Source organism: Cynocephalus volans, chromosome 9, assembly GCF_027409185.1.
Source record: "Cynocephalus volans isolate mCynVol1 chromosome 9, mCynVol1.pri, whole genome shotgun sequence".
Taxonomy (NCBI): domain Eukaryota; kingdom Metazoa; phylum Chordata; class Mammalia; order Dermoptera; family Cynocephalidae; genus Cynocephalus; species Cynocephalus volans.
The window spans coordinates 72,878,408-72,895,902 of NC_084468.1; the positions used below are offsets into that span (position 1 = coordinate 72,878,408).

Below are 17,495 nucleotides of genomic sequence, written 5' to 3' on the forward strand. Positions count from 1 at the left end.
TGGCTGAGCGTGGTGCTGATGACACCAAGCCAAGGGTTGCGATCCCCTTACCGGTCACATTAAAAAAAAAAAAAAAAAAATATATATATATATATAACCTAAAGACAACTTCCTTCAGATTTTTTAAAAAAGGACCAGCTTAAGCCATTTTTAGAAACAGCACATTCTGATTTCCTTCTTTTTAAACAAGCATTTCTAGCAAAATAACTTCTTTTTGTTTTGTCCATTATGTGTGAAGTGCCTCAAAATTAATGAAGGTTTTTAGTTTCTCTTTTGAGTGCAGGCAGCTGAGATGGAATATGTCCATCTTTTCACTTTCTGCAGCCTGTTACCTGTTTGAGGGTGAGCGTCTTAGCCTTTTCTTTCGACGTGCCCATCTCCCATACACACACCACTGTGCTCATTCCACCCGTGATGACCAGTTTGGGGTTGGGGCAGATTGCACACAGAATCTGGCCCCACTCAGACAAACATTCATAAACAGTTACTGCCTGTAAAAGAAAGCAGATGTGAGGGCCGAGCTCGTGGCGCACTTGGGAGAGTGCGGCGCTGGGAGCGTGGCAACGCTCCCGCCGCCGGTTCGGATCCTATATAGGAATGGCCGGTGCGCTCACTGGCTGAGTGCCGGTCACGAAATAGACAAAAAAAAAAAAAAAAAAGAAAGCAGATGTGAGACACACATGCTAACAAGTGCTATACATTTCTGAAATGCAAGCAGCACAGCCGAGTGAGGGTGAAGGGCCTGCGTGTAGGCACCTTGCACACAAATAACAGCTCGTGTTCTGGGCTGGTTTCAGTTTAGCCACATTTCTACTGAAGTTCTACCCTGACTTTCTAACTATAGCTGCTGCTACAAACCATAATTAAAAAGGACTTAGTTCATAACAGGGGTCTCCAGTTTCTCCAGTTTGGGAAAATAATATTCAAATTGTGTGATGCTATATAAGATGCTGGGGATAATCTGGTAAGAGGGTGTGTTTGCTCTGGCCAGTTAGAATGTCAGAAGAAAGCATGAGTGCTGCTGTTTAAGGAGAACAACTAAATGGAACCGTGTTATGGTTCAACATAACAGGCTGGGCATTGTCTACCCACCTGGCATTCAGAAGGGGACTGTCCAAGGGCAAACACATTACATATTGCCTCTGCCAGGGATACTTACGGGACTCAACACAGTGACTGCTGCTTCTGTGGGATGTAGGGACAGGCTTTCTGTCAGTTTTTTAAAGAGAACTAAAATGACAAGTGGGCTAGAGAGGGACTCACCAAAAGGAGGCTATTCTGGTTGGCAGAAATGTTGAGTCTCTTGCTGGCTAGCATCTCTTGCAAGGATTCTTTGAGTGGGAGGGAAACTGCTAACCTCTATTACACAACTTTCCAAAAGAGGATTGTTCTACAGGAAACATGACTTCTCCACTAGCTCCCTTATCCTGGTCTGATGCAGTGAAGCTCTCCTTTCTTTTGGGCTTTGGAGGAATGGCTGACTAGCCCTTGGACTAGATTCTCCCCACCCCCATTAACCAGGATAACCGGACCATGACAGAGCAAGATTAAATGAATAAGCAAGAAACAATGCGAACCTTGTCTGACTCATAGGTGCCCAGTCTGCAGCTGAGGTCTGCATAGCCCCAGGCAAAAGTTTTGTTCCAGGTTGGTGGGATAAGAACTTTATTCTGTTCTACAGCAAGGATACCTTTGTCTGTACATACTATTTGTCCCACAGGCTCTTTGAGTTCTGTAAAAAACAAATCAGTACATTAGAACAGGGACAGGGAAAACTAACTTCATTATCCCATAGGGGTGGTAAAGTAATCTCAAATATTCACACAAATCAAGCTTCCTGACTCATACACGGAGACAAAATGATCTTAGAAGTAGAGCTTGGCTTTTGTGTCTCCTGTAACACTTGCTGGGAGGGATGTTCACCCCGACAGGTGCTCTGCAGGGGCTTCCTGTTTCTGGACACTCTTGGGTTTCGCTCCTAGCACTCAGGCCTGCCTCACTAAGGTTGCCAAGAGTAATATGGGATGCTTCCCAGAATGTCACAGGAATACAGACCATCAACCAATCTGTCTTCAGCACCTCCCAAGTTATAGCCAGCCCTTAGACATCATGAAGGAAGGCCATGATGTTCCCGTGAGGCACAGACTGATCATGCTAGTCCTCCAGAACAATTGCTGGGCAGTGACTGGAGCCAGCACAGAGTAGAGTCTGTCTAATGAGGCCAAATGGCATAGAGTGGTAGCCAATCACATTAACCAGACTTTGAAGCTCCAAATCTAGGATTTTTTTAAACTGACAACTTCAAGACTTTACAAAACATTTTTTCATTCTAAGAGAAAAAAAATCTATTTGAAAAACATACTTTTAGATAACTCATTATACCATTAGATGAAAGATTTCTTTTGGTTGGTGTATAAAATACACAGTCTTCTTACTGCTCTTTCTGGCAGGCAGAATATGTATAAATGAAAATAAAAAACAAAGACAGATTTTTTTTTCTACATATAATTTAAAATTGAAGTTACAAGATTTTTTGATATTTTACAGTTTTTACTATCTTAACAGGAAGGAGAAACTTGTTCGGTTCTTGTTGATGTAAAATCCAACAGACCCAAAAAAGAAAACAGAAAAGAAAAAGGAAAAAAAGAGAACGTAAATACTAACAAGTATCTAGTGATTTAACACAAAATATATGGCACTTATTACAAATTACACTATTGTTGAAAGGCACATTTTTGTCACTAAACTAAGATCACTAAATAATCCCATCAAATCATGAATCAAAAGTTTTTTTGTCATCACCTTACCTTTTACAGGTGTTAGAGATGGCCTCAAGTTGTCTAGATGATGGAAAAAAATCTTGTCACTTGTAGATCCTGGTGGGACACAGATTCCTGCGCTGTCTCCGTTAAGTCGACTCCTTACTCGCTTTGGTGGATGAGGTTTTTTAAATAACTGGTACAAAACAAGATGACAAACTTTATAATGACAGATAACTAAGCCCTTTTATATGCCAGGCATTATGTTTTTCTTTCACTTAAGCTTCACAACAACATTTGGTAGTATATTATCCCGACTTTTCATGTGAGGAATGAAATTCAAAGAGGATCGGAGGCTGCCAGAGAACTCACATCTTACTCAGTAGGGACAGTACTATGACACTAAAGCTCAGGTTATTATCATGTTTTATGCTAAGCTGAATTCATAATAACTTTCCAAAAGAAAGTCAACCTACTCAAACTACAGTCGATTGACAATTATTTTCCAGTGATGTTTTAAAAGCTAATCAATTATTTACAGCCCAATACCATTCTGGGCCATTGAAGGCAGGCAGACATTCTCTCTAATTGTATTATTTCTGGCTTCAATATGCCCTTTGTCTTCGTGATTTAGCAATATCACTTTGGTGTCTCTTAGGAACTACTAATTTGCTTTGTAATTTGATTTGTGAACATTATCACCTTCTTTTTACTTTGCTGTGTTACAAAAGAAAAAAAAAACTTTGGCATCTCTGTTCAGTATTTTTACAGGATTAGAAATATTAATGTACACTTAAGACTATTATTTTTCAAATATTATAGATCTCCGAAATAAGATACACACAGTAGTTTCTGTTGGAAAGCTAATATTTGAGGAAGATATCTGAAAAACCTCAGATGAAATGAGATTTAAAATAAATGCAACACCATCACATTTTGTGAATCAGATATTCTGGGCTTCCAGGAGAAAAAAAAACAGAAACAATACTTTGTATAAAAGAAAATAAACAGTCATGCATCAGTTAACAATGGTGGTATGTTCTGTTCAGAGAAATGTGCCATTAGGCTATTTCATTGTTGTGTGAATATAATAGAGTGTTCTTACATAAACCTAGATAGTGTAGCCTACTATACACCTAGGCTATATGGTACAGCATATTCTTCTGTGTGAATAACGTGTTGTGCTAGGATGTTATGATGGCTACAGCAGTATTAGGTGATAGGAACTGTTCGGCTCCATCATAATCTTATGGGGACACCACTGTATATGTGGTCTGCAATGTTGTATGCACCGTGTGACTAAACATTCTAGGTTCCTAAACCTTTAAATGTTTTGATCCTATTTTATGTACATACAGGGCCACAGGATCAAGGTTCTGTTATCTTCTGTAAATATTAATAATGACATGAGACTCGAGTTGTAAATGAGATACACACACTTTAAAGCATGTTCATGAATGAACATTTACTGAAGAACTTTTATATGAAGACCTAAGGATAGAGCATGGTTCCAGGTGAGGGCATATAAAGATGTATGGGTACAGTGACCATAAAACCTAGATTTTTCTAGGATGGCTCTACTTGAAAGTACTCTCTATTACTCAATAGAATGTCCTACAAATATGCTGGCATCCAAATGATATTTCTCAGACTGCTGGCCTCTTCTACTCCAAAGTGGCACAAAAATCCTGCAACCATTCAAGTGTCTTGATTGTTTTGTTCAGAAAGTTTGTTTCCCATAGCATATGAAACATGCCTGCCCTGACAACTCTCAGGAAAAAGGAAGGTTTAACTAAGATTTTTCAACTGTGAGTAGAGTTTATTAACAAGCACTTTGCTTTAAAAATAACGCCCTTTTCTTTACTGGGGGATCTAATTGCTCTGGGAACAGTGCAGGTGCAGACCGTCCCACTCCCTGTCATGGCTTTTCCGTGTTACATGAGTTCCCAAGTGCCAATCCTGGAAACTTAAAGTTGGTTAACCTACAGAAAGAATCTCCAGGAGGCATCTGAAGCAGGAACAGAAAAGATAACCAGGGCCAAAGTGTGGTGCCATCGGTGCTTGGTAGAGGTGGGTGGTTTGACCAGCTCAGCAAAGCACGCCTTCTCCACCCTGTGCTGCAGTGACTCCTGTTGCACCCTCCCCCGCCATACCCTGGATGACAGGGATGAAGTCTCTCAACAGAGGTTTGCTCGTCACTGAACATGAGGTGGACATCTATAGTGTCTGTGTGCTGAGAGGCTCAGCTCTTGGTCTTACTCCCCAGAGAGTGGTGGGAGCAGCTACTACACGTCTCAGGCATTCCTATGGCATGTGCACTCACATACGTACATCAATAATTTAATCCAAACAACCATCATCTGTTCCCTGAACTACTGTAGCACCTTTCTAAGTGGTCTTCTTCTTTGCTTCCAATTTGGCTCTCCTACGTGTGTGTGTGTGTGTGTGTGTGTGTGTGTGTGTGTGTGTGTGTGTGTGTGTGTCAGAGAGAGAGACAGAGAGACAGAGAGACAGAGAGAGAGAGAGGCCAGAAATTAACTTTTTAAAGTTTAAATACGACCATATAATTTCCCTGCCTAAAATCAGCATTGGTTTCCCACCAGCCTCTGGACAAAAGCCCATCCTGTGTGTACTGTGGCATACATGGTCCCTCCTGTTAGGTCTTGTATGGGTACAGGAAAGTACACCCTACACTAGTCCATGAGTGAAAATTACCTTTAAACAACAAAATTTCTATTTATCTGGGCTGCAAAAGTGAGAAGAAAGCAATAATCTAGGGATCTATTGAATCTACTGGGTGATATTTATTAACTTTATTAAGTTAGCTTGATTAACTTACTCTAAACTTTATTATATGGTCACCTTCCATGTACAGAAATATTATAGAACTTAAAAAATGAAACAGAGTATATCAACGATAAGGAAAGAACATCCATACCTGTTTTGGGATCTGACCAAAGTTATTAATGAAACCGATGGTGGCTGTCTCCTTCAGTGGGTCATTTATGTTGTAGATATCCACTTGACCCTCATAAAAAAGGTGATGGAAGACATTTACAGCTTCTACTGCAGCAGGGCCTTGCTGTTTATAGCCAAAGATTAAGTCAATCCACTCGTGTAGATGGGCACTCACGTAATCACACTCCAAAGCCTGTAATTCCGAACCACAGGTTCAGTCACTGGCTGACTTCTATTACTCACTCAGAAAGTAAAACAAACTTGGCCAGTGGTCAATAGGAACTAAAATAACTAATATCCAGAAAGATAATATTAGTTACTTAAACAAATGGGAGACACATTGCTCAAGGTCCTCTCTATATTATGGTCAATGACCAAATGAAATCCAATTTCAACTGCAAAGTGTACTTCCATTACCTCACGGTGGACTCTGATGAATTCTCGTGGGTCCCCTTTTGCCCAGGGTGGAAGGATAACATCTCCAAGTTTGGTGCCATTTTGTTTACAGCCTATGAAATTGGATACATTAAAAAAGAATGAAAGAATGGGATAAATGGTAACCATATTAAAGTGACAGAGAAATAGTGGGTTAGATTCATTACCAGAGCTATAAAATTTTACCACCAGAAAAAACCCTCAGTGATCATCTACTCTGGCATTTCCCCAAAACTGCTCCTTATAGCACTCCCTCAGAAAGATTTATGAAGTGTTAGCAAAACTGAGGGGCTCTCCCTGTCAAATGTCTTCAGGAAATGCTGACTTATACAATGTTAGACATGTTTCTTTCCTGTAAGACTCCCCAGAGGTTTAAATATGCTAACAGGCCCTGCCCTTCTCTAAGAGGGATGTTAGACACGATCGTTCTCAAATGTAATTGACCGTAGGACTCCTTTTCAATGAGATATTTTGGGGGCTACTATTTTGAGTCTCCTGGACACAGTCTCCTGGAGATATTTGCAGTACATGAAGTTTCTCATATTTCTGACTTTTAAATTCTCAAGAGAGCTCTGGAGAACTGACAAGTATTTTGCAGTAAAATACTCATTAAAAAAGCAAAATCTGGCACAATATAACTTTTTGCTGTTTTTGCATCATTTAATAGAAAAAATATTTGAAAAGGCTATGGGACTACCCAGCAGAAAAAAAAACATCATATTGCAATAAAGCACATAATACTTATTCCATATAAACTGTTATTTTAAGTCATAACCAGACGATTTCTAAAATACAGAAGAAACTATTTGCTATGAAATCTATCCATGACAAAATACATTTAATGGAATTGGCATCTAAGGAAACGGGTTCTTTTTCTTCTCCTCTTTAAATAACACCAAAAAAAAAAAAAAAATCACTTTAGCTTACAGAGTTTTCATAGGTACAAATCAGATTATCATTGTAAAAAATGATTCTATATACAACAATATTGAATCACTACCTTAAAAGCAGTTGGTTAGGTTATATAAACAGTTGTATTAAAAATTTTTATACAGAAGTGCAATTGTTGAAATGTTAGAATACAAAGTCAATCTCAAGTGAAAGCCAATAAAAACATTTTCCTTAGATATAATCTTGTCTTCATCATTGTTATTTGATAATTTATTTACAATGTGAAATTAAGTGAGAGATACAAAAAATCAGTTTATTGTTTAGAGAAATGTTTTGACTTGGTCTGAAAACTTACCCTATGAGTTAAGACAAAAACAAATCAAGTCATTACAACCCTTCCCCCCAACCACACACACTTCACAGCTCCTCTCCAATCCCTCTGAAACACCCTCTGGATCTAATTTTTTGATAATAAGAAGCAGTTAATAATCCCCAGGCAACCTGAAATATAAACTACTTTTCAAAATTTTGCTGTAATCCCTGAACAACAATGTGATATAATTTTATTTTAGTAGCACTATCTGAAATTTAAAAATGACTTATAGTTGACACCACCTACTTATTCAAAGGTATATTAGCCCATTTTTGTTGCTTATAACAAAATACATGGAACTGGGTATTATATAAAGAAAATGAGGACTTTCAAGATGGCGGTGGCTGCGGCGGCTGGCGCCGAGTAGCTGAGGTGGAAAAGGCGGCCACTGGGCCTCAGGCAGCCGGGAAACTTGTGGACCCTCCTCTTGCCATCTCTTAAGGGAGGACCGCTGCTGGTGGCCGATCGTGGGGGGTGACCGCCACTTTGCCCTCGGCAGGAGAGGCTGCCTCATTTACAGGCAACAGCTTTGAAGTGTGGAGCAGGAAAAGAACTGTTTCTTAGCTGCAAAAGCGAGTCTCTAAACAGGGAACACGGCGCCAGGGCTGCTGTGGATGCAGACAGGATCCCGGAGGCCGGGGCCGCGCTGAAGGCGGCCAGCTGCCCTTCAGGATTCGAGGTTTCAGGCCGGCATTAAAGAAGATTCCTGGGAGCGCCAGAGCCGCGCCGCGACTGAACAGCCCGAGGCGGCAGCGGCCGAGAACGGGAAAGGCGGCAAACCAGAGACGGAGAATGAGCGCCCAACCTGGCACAACCCTGTGAGTGACCCCTGGACCAGTCCTGTGGGCGGCCGATGCCCACCCGGCTCCCGCCTGCATCACCAGGCCACTCACCGCCCTGGGGCTCCCTCCATTTTCCCAGGTCCGGGCAGCTCCGCCCGGCTCGGCCGCTACTGAGCCCTCCCACTTGCTTGGCCTGGTGCGGGGCTTTCCGGAGCCTGCGGACTGGCCTCCCCTCCCACTCCCTCCGTGGTTCTCAGGTGAGTTCGTGGCATGGGGTGTCCCCGGCCAGTGACGGGAGGGCAAGGAAGTACGGGCAGGCCGACTGTCACTCCACAACACCCTGGACTCTGGCCCCTGGTAAACTTCCTGTTACTGGGAGGCAGATACCATCTCTGCGGCCACCAGTTCGGAAAAAAGCCTAACCAATTTCTGGTTGGGAATAATGTGGTAGGAGAGTTCCCAGGTCCGCTTGAACCTGCCGGAGAGCTGGCTGCAGGCGGGCGCTAGACTCGGTTTATACTGGGGGGATACAAAGGTGAACAAGTCCCGAGAAAGATCTACACAGTGCTACAAAGGCACCCAGAGCGACCGGTCGTCTGTGCCTACCAGAAACCTGGTAGACTTCCTGGGCGAGGCGGTGCCGAGCAGGGTCTTGAAGGCCCAGCTGATAGACGAGGGGTGCAGAAGACACGCCCCAGCCCAGCACAGTGCGCACAGAGTGGGGAGACCTGCGGCCAGGGAGGCGGAGACTAGACAGAAACCACACACCCTGTGGGGTCGCCATTGCACGATCCAACAGCCTGGGCCAGAGCACACGGAAAAGGGAGAAGTCCTGCACAGGAAGTGAAAGCTCAACAGCGATCACACACCCTGTGGTACATGATCCACCAGCCCAGCAGAGTCCAAGCTGACCAGAAAGGTGGCTCTCCGGAGAAGCCCAAGACCCGAGGCAACCACACACACAAGGCACTAGAGGCCAACTGAGCAGCCACGGAGGTAGCCAGACGAAATTGGCAACCACAGCAACATCCTAGTTAGTCATTAGTCTCAAACCGGTGGACTGTGAAACCCCCTGCCACAATGAATAAACATCAAAAAAAAGATACCAGAAATACAAAAAATCAAGAAAGTACACCACCAAAAGTTAATAAATCTCAAACTCTAGATCCTATAGAACAAGAAGCCCTTGAAATGACTGACAAGGAATTTCGAGTGATAATTCTAAGGAAACTGAATGAGATACAAGAAAACACAGCTAGACATCATGACGAAATGAGGAAAAGTATACAGGATCTGAAAGAGGAAATGTACAAAGAAATCAATGTCCTGAAAAAAAATGTAGCAGAACTTGCTGAACTGAAGAAGTTATTCAGCGAAATAAAAAACACAACAGAAAGTTTAACCAGCAGGCTTGTCGAAGTTGAAGAGAGAACCTCTGAACTTGAAGATGGGCTGTTTGAAATAACACAAGCAGACAAAAAGAAAGAAAAAAGAATCAAGGACATGGAAGAAAATCTGAGAGAGATATCAGACAACCTCAAGCGCTCAAATATCCGAGTCATGGGTATTCCAGAAGGGGAGGAAAATGGAGATACCATTGAAAACATATTCAACAAAATAGTGGCAGAAAACTTCCCAGGTATAGGAAAAGTCACAGATCTTCAGATCCAGGAAGCTCAACGATCTCCAAATGTATTCAACCCAAAAAGGCCTTCTCCAAGACATGTCATAGTCAAATTGGCAAAACTCAGAGACAAAGAGAGAATCTTAAAAGCTGCAAGAGAGAAGCGTCAAACCACCTATAAGGGAGCACCAATCAGGCTAACATCAGACTTTTCATCACAAACCCTAAAAGCTAGAAAGGAATGGGATGATATTTTCAAAATACTAAAAGACAAAGATTGCCAGCCAAGAATACTTTACCCTGCGAGGCTATCCTTCCGAAATGAAGGGCAAATAGTATATTTCTCAAACAAAAACTGCGGGAGTTCACTACCACACGACCACCCTTACAAGAAATCCTCAAGGGAGTACTGGGTTTGGTTCCTGAAAAATAACTACCACTGCACTAAAAACCCAAGAAAAATCAAAACCCACTAATATAATAAAAATGGCATTCATGAAGAGAAAACAAGCAAACAAAAACGCTATCTACAACGTAAGGAACCAACAAACACAGAAACCAATCAGTAAATCAGAAAGCAAGGAACAAAAGACACCTAAGACAATCAAACAACCAACAAAATGCTAGGAATAAATCAACACCTTTCAATAACAACTCTTAATGTAAAAGGCTTAAATTCCCCAATCAAAAGACACAGACTGGCTGACGGGATCAAAAAGGAGGACCCAACTATATGCTGCCTACAAGAGACCCACCTCACCCGTAAAGATTCACACAGACTAAGAGTGAAAGGATGGAAAAAGATTTACCATGCAAACAGAAAAGAAAAACGAGCTGGAGTAGCTATTCTTATATCTGACAAAATAGACTTTAAACTAAAAACCATAAAAAGAGACAATGAGGGACACTACTTAATGATAAAAGGACTGATCCATCAAGAAGACATAACAATCATAAATATGTACGCACCCAATGTTGGAGCAGCCAGATTTATAAAACAAACTCTATTAGACCTAAAGAAGGAAATAGACACTAATACCATAATAGCAGGGGACCTGAACACCCCACTGTCAATATTAGACAGATCATCTAGGCAAAGAATCAGTAGAGAAACACAAGATCTAAACAAGACTCTAGACCAATTGGAATTGGCAGATATCTACAGAACATTCCACCCAACAACCTCAGAATATTCATTCTTCTCATCAGCACATGGATCATTCTCCAGGATAGATCACATATTAGGTCACAAATCAAGTCTCAATAAATTCAAAAGAATTGGAATTATCCCATGTATCTTCTCAGACCACAATGGATTAAAACTAGAAATTAATAACAAACGAAACTCTGGAAACTATACAAACACATGGAAATTAAACAGCATTCTACTCAATGACATATGGGTCCAAGAAGAAATCAAGCAGGAATTCAAAAAATTTATTGAAACTAATGAAAACAATGATACATCATACCAAAACCTGTGGGATACTGCAAAAGCAGTATTGAGGGGGAAATTTATTGCATTAAACGCTCACTTCAGAAGAATCGAAAGATGGCAAGTGAACAACCTAACACTTCACCTTAAAGAACTAGAAAAACAAGAACAATCCAAACCTAAAGTTAGCAGAAGGAAAGAAATCATTAAGATCAGAGCAGAACTAAATGAAATTGAAAACCAAAAAACAATTCAAAAGATCAACGAATCAAAAAGTTGGTTTTTTGAAAAGATAAATAAAATTGACAAACCATTAGCATGGCTAACAAAAAAAAGAAGAGAGAAGACTCAAATAACAAAAATTAGAAATGAAAAAGGCGATTTTTTTTTCGTGACCGGCACTCAGCCAGTGAGTGCACCGGTCATTCCTATATAGGATCCGAACCCGTGGCGGGAGCGTCACCGCGCTCCCAGCGCAGCACTCTACTGAGTGCGCCACGGGCTCGGCCCCTCAGCACTCATTCTTGACAAAGACCCTCTATATGTTAGGTATAGAGGGAAAGTATCTCAACATAATTAAAGCCATATATACCAAACCCACTGCCAATATCATCCTGAATGGGGAAAAGCTGAAAGCTTTTCCTTTAAGAACAGGAACTAGACAAGGATGCCCACTCTCACCACTCCTATTCAACATAGTGTTGGAAGTACTAGCCAGAGCAATCAGAGAAGAGAAGGAAATAAAGGGCATCCAGATTGGAAAAGATGAAGTCAAACTGTTCCTGTTTGCAGATGACATGATCCTATATATCGAACAGCCTAAAACCTCTACAAGAAAACTGCTGGAATTGATAAATGATTTCAGCACAGTAGCAGGATACAGAATCAACACACAAAAATCAGTAGCATTTCTTTTTTCCAAAAGTCAACATGCAGAACAAGAAATCAAGAAAGCCTGCCCATTTACAATAGCTACCAAAAAAATAAAATACTTAGGAACTGAGTTAACCAAGGATGTGAAAAATCTCTATAATGAGAACTACAAACCACTGCTGAGAGAAATTAGAGAGGATACAAGAAGATGGAAAGATATCCCATGCTCTTGGAAGAATCAACATAGTGAAAATGTCCATACTACCCAAAGTGATATACAAATTCAATGCAATCCCCATCAAAATTCCAAAGACATTTTTCTCAGAAATGGAAAAAACTATCCAGTCATTTATATGGAACAATAAAAGACCACGCATAGCCAAAGCAATGCTGAGCAAAAAAAATAAAGCTGGAGGCATAACACTACCGGACTTTAAGCTATACTACAAAGCTATAATAACCAAAACAGTATGGTACTGGCATAAAAACAGACACACTGACCAATGGAATAGAACAGAGAATCCAGAAATCAACCCACACACTTACTGCCATCTGATCTTTGACAAAGGCACCAAGCCTATTCACTGGGGAAGGGACTGCCTCTTCAGCAAATGGTGCTGGGAGAACTGGATATCCATATGCAGGAGAATGAAACTAGATCCATACCTCTCACCGTATACTAAAATCAACTCAAAATGGATTAAGGATTTAAATATACACCCTGAAACAATAAAACTTCTTAAAGAAAACATAGGAGAAACACTTCAGGAAATAGGACTGGGCACAGACTTCATGAACACGACCCCTAAAGCACGGGCAACCAAAGGAAAAATAAAGAAATGGGATTATATCAAACTAAAAAGCTTCTGCACAGCAAAAGAAACAATTAACAGAGTTAAAAGACAACCAACAGAGTGGGAGAAAATATTTGCAAAATATACATCTGACAAAGGATTAATATCCAGAATATACAAGGAACTCAAACAACTTTACAAGAAGAAAACAAGCAATCCAATTAAAAAATGGGCAAAAGAGCTAAGTAGGCATTTCTCTAAGGAAGATATACAAATGGCCAACAGACATATGAAAAAATGCTTAACATCACTCAGCATCCGGGAAATGCAAATCAAAACCACACTGAGATACCACCTAACCCCTGTTAGGATGGCTAAAATCCAAAAGACTCTGAACGATAAATGCTGGCGAGGTTGCGGAGAAAAAGGAACTCTCATACATTGTTGGTGGGACTGCAAAATGGTGCAGCCTCTATGGAAAATGGTATGGAGATTCCTCAAACAACTGCAGATAGATCTACCATATGACCCAGCTATTCCACTGTTGGGAATATACCCAGAGGAATGGAAATCATCAAGTCGAAGGTATACCTGTTCCCCAATGTTTATCGCAGCACTCTTTACAATAGCCAAGAGTTGGAACCAGCCCATATGTCCATCATCAGATGAGTGGATACAGAAAATGTGGTACATCTACACAATGGAATACTACTCAGCTATAAAAACGAATGAAATACTGCCATTTGCAACAACATGGATGGACCTCAAGAGAATTATATTAAGTGAAACAAGTCAGGCACAGAAAGAGAAATACCACATGTTCTCACTTATTGGTGGGAGCTAAAAATTAATATATAAATTCACACACACACACACACACACACACACACACACACACACACACAAAACGGGGGGGGGGGAGAAGATATAACAACCACAATTACTTGAAGTTGATACGACAAGCAAACAGAAAGGACATTGTTGGGGGGAGGGGGGGAGGGAGAAGGGAGGGAGGTTTTGGTGATGGGGAGCAATAATCAGCCACAATGTATATCGAGAAAATAAAATTAAATAAATAAAAATAAAAATGACTTATAAAGGGGACATGGCTTGTAGAAAACCCTTGGTCTAATTCTGCTGTTCTGCAGCGCTCCTCTGTGTGCATCTATGGATTTAAGAACAAGACCATTATTCACCTAGAATAATGTCTTTGTGGTTCATCCTGGTAGCATTTAGCAGCATTTCATTCATTTTTATGCTTGAATAATATTTCATTTTATGTATGTATATACCATAATCTATTTATCCACTCATTCTTTGATAGACATCTGGGCTGTTTCTGCCATTTGACTCTTGTGAATAATACTGCTACAAACATGTTTATTCTTCTGGAACTTGCTTGAGCTCCTGTTTTCAATTCTATATACCCAGGAGTGAAATTGCTGGGTCAAATGGTAATTCTATGTTCAACTTTTTAAGGAACTGCCAAACTTCTTCCTGCAGTGGCTGAACCATTTTAAGTTCCCACCAGCAACGTATAAGGGTTTTAATTTTTTCCACATCCTTGCCAGTCTTTGTTATTTTTCTGTTTTTTCCCCATCACAGCCATCTTAGTGGATGTAAAGTGGTACTTCAGTGTGGTTTTGATTTGCATTTCCCTAATGACTAATGATGCTGAACATCTTTTCATGTGCTTACTGGACATTTGTATAACTTCTTTAGAAAAATATCTATTCAAATCCTTTGCCTATTTTTCAGTTGGGTTATCTTGTTGTTGTTGAATTGTTAAGAGTTGTTTTTATTCTGAATACTAGACCTTTATCAGATATATCATTTACAAATATTTTCTCCTATTCTATAGGCTCTTTTCACTTTCTTGATAACATCCTTGGATGCAGAAGTTTTTAATTTTGATAAGGTCCAATTTATCTCCTGTTGTTATTGCTTTGTGCTTTTGATATCATAATAAAGAATCTATTTCCAAATTCAAGATCTTGAAGATTTATTCCTGTGTTTTCTTATAAGAGTTTTATGGTTTTAGCAAACTATTTTTTATAAAGTGTGTGATTTCAAGGAGGAAAGATGATTTGGTATAAAGCTGATCGTGACAAAGATATCTGACCCTTCTTTTATTTACTTATTTTAAAAGTGGATTGTTTGGTTGGGCTTGTAAGGGGTTTAACTAAAACACTTTTGCAACATGAATTATCATAACTGACTCAGTCTTTTTGGAAGATTAGGGGGTATCTCTTTCTTTCTGCACCTCTCCATATTTGTTTCTTTGAAAGTGGTGAGCCTAGGAAAGAAAGCAGCATTCTCCAAAGGTGAAGAATAAGCAAACATAAGAAAACACTAATGTGCATCCACATTCACATGCTGTAGTATGCACACGTCTGTTGACTTTGCTTGCTATCTATTCTATTCTTTTGGGGAGCCACCACTTTCTCCAACTCTAAGTCCTAGCCATTGGTATTCTTAGCTGCTCAAGGGGAAGCTCCGGGCTCAATCAGAGGTAATGGGACTCAACTTCAGGACTTTTGCTGGGGCTATTGTGAGTCTTATTATCTTTCTTATGGTATCTGAAGCTGTAATTTCACAAAGTTAAAAGCTACTGATAGACAATTAAATAAATTACTAAAAAAAAAAAAAAAAAACCTTGAAAAATCACTCAAACATATAGGATATGAATATTTCCCTAAATTTTCTGTTAATGAAAATATGGAGGTAGTATAATAATGACTTACACGATCAACTCTCTGTTTTTAAAACAGCAGGATAAACAGGATACTAACAAATACGAAAACAGAACAATACTTGGCAGGAATATTCTAAATTCGAAACAATGGAATTTTGATATGTTTTAAAAGAAATACTCAGAAGCATAGATCAGCAAACTGTGTTCCAAGAAACTGTAACCAAAGTCGTCAGATCGACTTGCCTGACTGCCAGATAATATAAAAACAGTAATGATGAATTTCCCTCCTTCATATAAATGCTGATTTGATCCTGTTTTTCTAGAAAATCAGATCCCAACAGGATAAAGAAAAGGGATTTACTTAAAGTTATTCTAAAATTCTAATTTTAAAACACATCAGCATATAAACTGAGAATGCATCAGGCAATACACAAGATTAAAACAACACATGAAAAATTTGGATATACCACTTGGCTATTAATGGATTTCCACAGTAATAATTTTCACATAAATTTTCACTTGACTATTGTTTTAATCGAAACAACAAAATTGTGAACATCAGAGGTAATCTGGGTCAATTCATAAATGTCTCCCAGAATCTAGGTTTGACATGGCTCTTTTGCAGCATAAATTTGCTTTTCTTTTTATATTTAATCACACACATATACACAATTACAGTAAATAACAGCAACTGAAACTACAAGGAAGTCTTTCCTTATTAATGTGTGCTACAGAGAATCCTCAGAAAAGTGACTATTTCTACTGTTTTTTTTCTTGGCTAACATTCCTAAGATAGTGCCATTGCTTTACATACCTAGATCAAAGTTGTTGGAATTGAATAGGAATTCTGGCAAGTAAAAAAATTCTGGGATAAGTTCTTTCACATCTGCCATGTTGTGCTTTGATGCTGAATACCAGGCCTCACGCACACTGTGAAACATCCGGTCAGCCAGGTCAAAGTGGCCACCCTGTGGGCAGAATGAGAAGGTATGCCTCTATTACAGAACCATTTCCACTTCACAGTTTCTGTCAAGTTCATGGGTTTGAAAACCTCAAGTATGTTTGGCGACATTTCAATTTCCATTATCCTATGCTAAATATGCTGAATTTTAAATAATCACAAAAAGAAAATGAATCTAATTCTCTTTGGGGTTTTCCTTACAAATGGGTGCTCAATGTATTAATTTTATAATAAAAGTGAAATCCTAATATAAAAGTTTCAAAAGTCACTTCAAAAATATTAGTTTTTAGAGAGGGCAACACTATAAAGAAATATGAGTTCTTCCATATTTTGATGATCTCCTCCTAAGAAAAGATTCTAATGTAAACCATCTACAGTTGGAAATATTCAAGTTATTTATATACAAATTTGGCTAATTTTATAAATTAACATACATCCACGTTTCCACACCAATGAGAATGAAGTGCAGAATTAGGAAAGGTAATCAAAAAGTTACAGATTGATAAATTCAAATAGAAAAGAGATTCCTTTTGTCTACAGAGCCTCACAGATACACTTTCCTCTTTAAACTTCATAAGCTGTATTTTAATTGAACATGGTATATCTGTCTTATGACATTCACACTGAGAAATGCCAAAGCCCGTACAATGGTGCCAAGCCCAGCCACAATCTGGCCCCTGCTTCCTTTCTGACCTTATCCCCATGACTTTCCTTGTCACTTAATCTGTTCTGGACATGCTGGCCTCCTTGCTGTTTGACAAACATGTCAGGCACATGCCTGCCTTAGGGCCCTAGCACTGGCTGCTCCCTCTGCTTGGAGCATACTTCCTCCAGATGTCTGCAGTAGCAACTCCCTCACTTCCTTCAGGTTTCTGTTTGGAGAAGACCAACTCTGACCACTCTATTTAAAAATGC

General features: G+C 39.7%; 1 protein-coding gene across 9 annotated transcripts in view; it reads right to left on the reverse strand.

The window, feature by feature from the left end:
* WDFY3 (WD repeat and FYVE domain containing 3) overlaps positions 1-17,495 on the reverse strand; it is a 273,216-nt gene that overhangs the window by 14,432 nt on the left and 241,289 nt on the right. For all 9 annotated transcript variants that reach the window (XM_063108855.1, XM_063108859.1, XM_063108857.1 and 6 more), the window contains 6 exons: positions 16,434-16,587; positions 6,135-6,226; positions 5,698-5,910; positions 2,808-2,955; positions 1,578-1,732; positions 333-491 (listed from right to left, as the gene is read on the reverse strand). In XM_063108855.1, coding sequence (XP_062964925.1) covers positions 333-491; positions 1,578-1,732; positions 2,808-2,955; positions 5,698-5,910; positions 6,135-6,226; positions 16,434-16,587 — 921 coding nt within the window. The remainder of the gene's footprint in view (positions 1-332; positions 492-1,577; positions 1,733-2,807; positions 2,956-5,697; positions 5,911-6,134; positions 6,227-16,433; positions 16,588-17,495) is intronic.